This window comes from Podarcis liolepis (assembly GCF_965112155.1).
Source record: "Podarcis liolepis genome assembly, chromosome: 15".
Taxonomy (NCBI): Eukaryota; Metazoa; Chordata; class Lepidosauria; order Squamata; family Lacertidae; genus Podarcis; species Podarcis liolepis.
Genome location: NC_139566.1, coordinates 20,433,586 through 20,440,255, shown reverse-complemented (window position 1 = coordinate 20,440,255; position 6,670 = coordinate 20,433,586). Strand labels below are relative to the sequence as shown.

Here is a 6,670-nt window from a genome sequence, read left to right as displayed (position 1 = left end):
TGGATGGCTTTTAAAAGTGGGCTAGAGACACTGACAGAGCATCACCAGCAGTTGTTAGATATGATAGATAAAGAGAACCTCCAGGTTTAAAACAAATTTACAATATATCTACCTAATCGTCAAAAGGAACCAGGAAGCTGCGTCAATAGACGGCGTTGCTGCGCCTCTACAATTTATAGCTCTATGAGGAGTGGGAGGAAAGGTGTCTGTGAATGGGCGGGGAGAAGTGTCTAGTTTAGCGTGGGCCAGAAGAGGTCAGAGACTTCATTGGCTGCGCGGCTTTGCGCCTGCTCAGAGCGAGCGTTCTAATTCTAATGATTGATGCTGAACCACGTGGGTTCCATTCTTGAAACTAGGTGCGCAACGATCGAGTTCAAGGAGACTCGGAGTGTCTTGCAGCAGCAGCGGGAGGAGGAGGCCGGCCGGCAATCAGGAGCAGCGCTGGTGCAAATAGACTGAGGATCAACATGCCCAGGGGCAGCAGGAGCGTGGGATCCCGGTCGACTGTGGCCAGGTACGAGGGCAGTGTCTGAGCAGCGAGGTTGGCAAATCACCTTTAAATAAGAAAGGGCTTAGTTTTCAAAGGAGCAGTTGCAAGGACCCGAGGTTTATTGAGGTTACGCCCTCCCTGTCCTGGAAAAAACCCTATCAACCCCTGCCTCATACCAGGAGGAAAGAAAAACCTATGTGTACACGCACATTTCTTTATGTATTTGGGTTATTGCGTTTATATCCTGTCGCTTCTCAAAGGATCTCAAGGTGACCTCTCTTCACTCCCTTCAGGTTTTTCCCCTCACAACAACCCTGTTAGGTAGGCAAGGTTAAGAGAGAACAGCTGGCCCAGCCATGGTCATGCAATGAGCTTCGTGTCTGTTTTCCCTAGTCTCAGACTGACTCTCTAACCACTACACCAGACTGTGTTTTGTTGGTCAAAAACGCCGGGTTCTGACACTGGAAATAGGTGGGGAAGTTTGGGGTGGCTCCCGATTCACATTTTCCAAAAAAAAAAATTCATTAGGAAGGAGGTTGTTGATTTTAATTTTTCTTCCGCCCTTCCTACCAGAGACACCCAGGGCAACAGACACCAAAGGGTAGCAGTGAAAACTAAAATAGAAACATAAAACTGTCACACTTACCACTAAGCTGGACCCCCGCCTTATAAAAGAACACACTTTATTCCTGTGATTGTAAGTTCACAGAATCGTAGAGTTGGAAGGGACCATGAGGGTCATCTAGTCCAACCCTCTTTTGTCCTCTGTAGGTCTCGAACCCGTGACCCTGAGATTAAGAGTCTCGTGCTCTACTGATTTGAGTTTTTAGCTGGATTGTAACCTGTCCTGGGACTTAAGGGTGAAGGGTTGGTAAAAAAGAGTAATAATTTCAAGGTCACTTAGGAACAGTATCTTTCAGCCATCAAATGCCTAGGAAAACCGGAATGTTTTCCTGAGAGATAATAAGGAGGGTAACAGATGCATCTCAGCAGGGAGGGCATTCCACAAATTAGGAACCAACACCTAGAAGGTTCTGTTGTGCGTCACTGATTTAGAGTGTGGGTAGCTGAAGGTTGCTGGTTTGCTCGTAGATCTGAAGGCTATCAGTGAGATCAGGCCTGTTTAAAATAATGAGATTCCACTTTTTAGAATGAGAAAAGGCTGTTTGGAAGTCTTAAACTGCAAAATCATAATGGTAGTGAGGGTGCTGTATTTCTTCCTTTCTAAAAAAATGTGGCTGTTTCAGTTTTATGGTGTGTGTTTTTGCAAGGTGCTCTGTTCTGGAACATTCTAAGGCTGTGTTTCTATAACCTCTCCCTTCCCTGGTAAAGGCAGCAGCAATCAGTTCAGTGGTTTACTGGGAAACATGCCCCCCCCCCCAGTTTTAGATTTCCCCCCATCAATTTCCAGCATTGAACTTGTTGCTTCATGGAGGTGTTAAGATAGCTTGAGGTCAGGATATTGGAACACAGGAAGCTGACTAATACAGAGTCAGATAATTGGTCCATCTTGCTCAGTACAGTGGTACCTCGGGTTACATACGCTTCAGGTTACAGACACTTCAGGTTACAGACTTCCCTAACCCAGAAATAGTACCTCGGGTTAAGAACTTTGCTTCAGGATGAGAACAGAAATTGTGTGCCAGTGGTGCGGCAGCAGCGGGAGGCCCCATTAGCTAAAGTGGTACCTCAGGTTAAGAACAGTTTCAGGTTAAGAACGGACCTCCAGAATGAATTAAGTACTTAACCTGAGGTACCACTGTATTGCCTACTCTGGCTGGCAGCAGCTCTCCAGGTTTGCAGACTAAAAATATTCACTAGAGAGCAGGCCAGAGATACTGTCAATACATAAACACCATACAAGGATTTGGGATGAGGAAGAGGGAGGACTAGAAAGTTCTGGATACAAATCTAATATATGAGTTGTATTTACTTGCTGTTTCACTTGATGGCAAAGATCGCCGAACATCCCAAGGTGACCTTTTGGAATTGCTGGTTAACGTCAGTCTCGTGTTTAGATTGTTTTGAAAGAAAGTGAACTCTGCTCCCTGGTGGGTCAGAAGTAAACCAAAAGTTGTGCCAGATTCAGCTAGCCAGTTGTGACGGCAGGAACCCACAAGGATTTGAACACAAGGGCTTTTGCCAGCACAATGGGGCTTCCCACTTCCCCCTGTCTGCCCCACAAAATAGATTCCGGGGGCCGTTGAGAGCAGTGTTGGAAACTCAGATATATAAGCTAGGTGCCAAATGGCCTCTTAGACCAGGGTTACAGTCGCCAAAACGGAATGCCTAGTTGCCATTTTTCAATACGAGTTTTGGGTGGTTCCTGAAATTCATTCTGATTGTGCAGATAAAATGTGATGGGTCGAATTCCACAGGATGTGTCACTAGTGTGTGAACACAGTCCAGATCCAAGGATCTCCAGGCATGCACCTCCAGATGGTGGAGACGCCAGGTGTCAGTCATCCTGGCGCCCGGGCATGTTGACTTGGTCGCAAGTGGCCGGCAGACAGGTGCAAAATGTGCCTGGCAAATTTTGAACTCTGGTTGAGAGAACCCACAGAATGGCATTGGGGCGGGCGGAGAGATGGTTGTGTCACGTTTGTGTTGATGGAGCGATCTCCTTAGTGTGACATCAAATTCCTCCCATTGTGTTGTAACCCACTGGAGAGCCAGTGTGGTGTAGTGGTTAAGAGCGGTGGACTCGTAATCTGGGGAACCGGGTTCGTGTCTCCGCTCCTCCACATGCAGCTGCTGGGTGACCTTGGGCTGGTCACACTTCTCTGAAGTCTCTCAGCCCCACTCACCTCACAGAGTGTTTGTTGTGGGGAAGGAAGGGAAAGGAGACTGTTAGCCGCTTTGAGACTCCTTCGGGTTGTGATAAAGCGGGATATCAAATCCAAACTCCTCCTCCTCCTCCTCCTCTTCTTCTTCTTCTTCTTCTTCTTCCCACTCCCCAGCGGGCTGTGATGCATCTAAAAGTTTACTGTAACAGCCCCGCTTGATAGACCTGATAGAAATTTATAACATGATGCACTGCATGGGTTTGGTGGGGGTCGTAGTCTGTCAGGTTGGAGAAGACCGCTCTGTTTGCAAACCCTGAACCAAGTTTCCATTGGTTCTTTTCTTTCCTCCTCTGTTTCTCTCAGCAGCCCAGCACCATCTCATGCCCACCCCCCAGCTCACCCTCCTCCTTCAGCAATGGCTGCTCCAGCTCAGCCCCAGCAGCCTGGCTTAATGGCCCAGATGGCTACGACCGCGGCAGGTGTGGCTGTCGGCTCTGCGGTGGGTCATGTGGTTGGCGGCGCACTCACCGGGGCCTTCAGCGGAGGGAGCAGCTCTGAGCCGGCCAAGCCAGCAAGCAGTGCTGTCCAGGTGAGGCTGTAATTGCCAAGTTGCTGTGTGTGTGTGTGTGTGTGTGTGTGTGTGTCGATAAGGGTGCAGGAATGACTGCTAGCCTTCTAAATGCACAACAGTGCAATTTTCTGTGGGTTCATTCTTCATCTATATCGGTGGTTCTCAAACTTTCCTCTGCGCCCACACTTTCAGGATAAAAAAATGGTTTGTGCTGCACCAAATTTTTTACCGACAAGAAATACATCGAACACAACCACTTTATGATACGATCATGGGGCATCTGGAAAGTATAAAACAATGCAGCTACATAAGAACAGGAATCAATCCCACAATATAATTATAAACAAGCTTCTTACATATGTACCTTGAGTATGTGTACAAACACGATGAGAGGCGTGAGCTTGCTTTTTCTCATTTATATTGAGTCTAATTTGAGATGAACAAACTCTCCTCCTCCTCCTCAACACAGAGAAGCCTTTCTCTCTTCTGATCTTTCATATTTGACAGAGTTGAAAATCCCTGTTCACAACAACATGCCGTGGAGAACTGTAGAAGAATAGCCAACGCTCTTGAAGAGAGTTGTGGATGCTGTTACTGGTTGTATATCCCCCCAAAATAATCTTGACCCTATCCTATCCTATACTGAAATGTTTACATTTTCTTTTATTGTCCTTGAATCTTCCTGCCACACTTCACATCCTCTCCTGCCATACCAGTGTAGTGCACCACACCCTTTGAGAACCGCTGATATGCCTTATGGTTATGCACTGTAATGCAGCATACAAGAAGATAAACCCCTGCCCTGAGGAGATTACAATCTAAAATCTGACGCAGGAGAGTGTTCATAGAATCTAAGTGTTGGGTTGTACCCCAAGGTTCATTTTATTTTGTGAAATGCCCTGAGATCTTTTGATGAAGGGTGGTATATTATAATAATTACAGCAGCAGCAACAACAACCCCGTCATGCAAGAATCCTGCTCACAGCCATCTCTGGGTGGGTTTGAACCACCAGCCATGGGCCTAATTCTGAATGCTAGGCCTCTCCATTTGGCCCAGGAGACCATTCCAGCCAAGCCACACCCACCTGCCCTCCCAGCATTGTTGCATTCCACACACTCAGGAGAAAGACTTCTCCAGCAGCCATGGGGGAGAAATGTCTGTGCATGCATATAAACCTATTTTATGCAAGGTGGGACCGGGGTGGTGGCCATCATTGGAGATGGAGAGAGTCGGGCCTCCTCTTGACCTCCGTGGGATGACTCTTGCCAGCTAAAAGTAGACACTTTGACGCTAAGCCGTTTGGCTATGGGTTTAATTAAAGGCAAAGCCTGCCTGGAAGATTAGCTTGGTAGAGCTGTCCTTGGTTAATCGGGAGACGTTACGTCTGCAAAACCATTTCCCCCTGGGTGAAGTCCCTTCTCAGAAAGGTTCACCTGCGGTTATTTACTCCTCTCTTTTCCTTGTCTACAGGAGTCCAGGCCGCAGCCAGCCTATCAGGGATCCCAGTTTGGCCCCTGCCACTACGAGATAAAGCAGTTCCTCGACTGCGCTACCAACCAGAGCGACCTAACGTTGTGCGAGGGCTTCAACGAGGCCCTGAAGCAGTGCAAGTACAACAGCGGTGAGTGTTTCGGCATGGAGGTGAGGGGAAGTGCCTCGTTACCTGCCTCTCCATTGGGGTTTGAGAGACGGCTGTGAGTTTCCTAACCCTGAGAGGGTCCCTGCTACTGCTCTGAAACCTATGCACTGGGAGCATATCCAGCCCTGTCAAAATGGAACAAAACTGGGCAAGAGCATAGGGTCCTAGAGGCGATTTGGAGGTCATAGAGTCCAACCAGTGGAGACGGGTCCATAAGAGCAAATAGGGCACTCACTGCCCCACCAAACTCAGGCAGCCTGCACCAGTCTGCCTTCTGACTTACAACCAGCGCAGTGGTTGGCCCTGCCTATCAGCTTCTTACTCCTCCTCCTCCAATTAGTTGGCTCTGCTTGGCATTCACTGTGGCGCCACCTACTGTTGGCCTCCCTGCCTTCCACCTTACCAGTGCTAGTGGGCTTGTTTGTTTGTTAAGGGTGCTGGGAATTGCAGTTCTGTGCAAGGGGAGGGAAACTACAGTTCCCGAGATTCTTTGCAGACAAGCAGTATGCGCTAAATGTGCTTTAAATGTTTGGCATCACCTTCAGGTGCCAGCTGTCTATTCTGTGCTGAAACTGAGCCTGTTATTCTTCCTTTCTGCAGGGGTTACTTCCCTCCCATGAGGACATTTTAGCACTAATGCCGCAAAATGAGAAGAACCTGGAAAGAGCAACAAACCAAAGGAGCCTGGAAGGGCTAGGGACTGGAAGACAGAGACAGATGAGGGATCTGACCAGATTGGCAAAAAAACAAAAGCTCTCTAGTGTTGTTCTCAGTTGTAGGCTGGCAAACAAGGAGAATTCTAGTTGAAATTCTTATAGCAGAGTTTTAAGGATCTGGGTCCCACTTGAATTCTTGTAGAGAAATGTAAAATAAAAGGAGATGGTTTTATTTTAATCTACAACTTGTCTATATGTTTCTATTGATCAAAACACACGTGTGTGCTCATAAACATTTCCGTTAACCACTCTGAGGTGTGTTGTAGTGGTCAGAGTGGCAGACTAGGACCTGGGAGAGACCTCTCTGAAGCTCACAGAGCAACCTTGGGCAAGTCACTTACTCTCAGCCGAACCTACCTTGCAGGGTTGTTGTGGTGGATTAAATGAGGGAGGCTCATGTATTCCACTTTGGGCTCCTTGGAGAAAAAGGTGTGATATAAATACAATCTATAAAATTGGCCAGCTGG

At 47.7% G+C, this 6,670-nt stretch overlaps 1 protein-coding gene across 2 annotated transcripts; it reads left to right on the top strand.

The window, feature by feature from the left end:
• Positions 1-305: 305 nt before the first annotated feature.
• CHCHD10 (coiled-coil-helix-coiled-coil-helix domain containing 10) lies at positions 306-6,388 on the top strand. Of its 2 annotated transcripts, none has more exons than XM_083478957.1 (4): positions 306-514; positions 3,643-3,865; positions 5,319-5,469; positions 6,088-6,388. In XM_083478957.1, exons 1-4 carry the CDS (start codon positions 468-470, stop codon positions 6,105-6,107), a joined length of 441 nt encoding a protein of 146 aa, XP_083335083.1. In that variant the 5' UTR covers positions 306-467; the 3' UTR covers positions 6,108-6,388. The 2 variants fall into 2 exon arrangements, with proteins under 2 accessions (XP_083335083.1, XP_083335082.1); XM_083478956.1 differs by having other exon boundaries at positions 307-514; positions 3,640-3,865.
• The last annotated feature ends 282 nt before the right edge of the window (positions 6,389-6,670 follow it).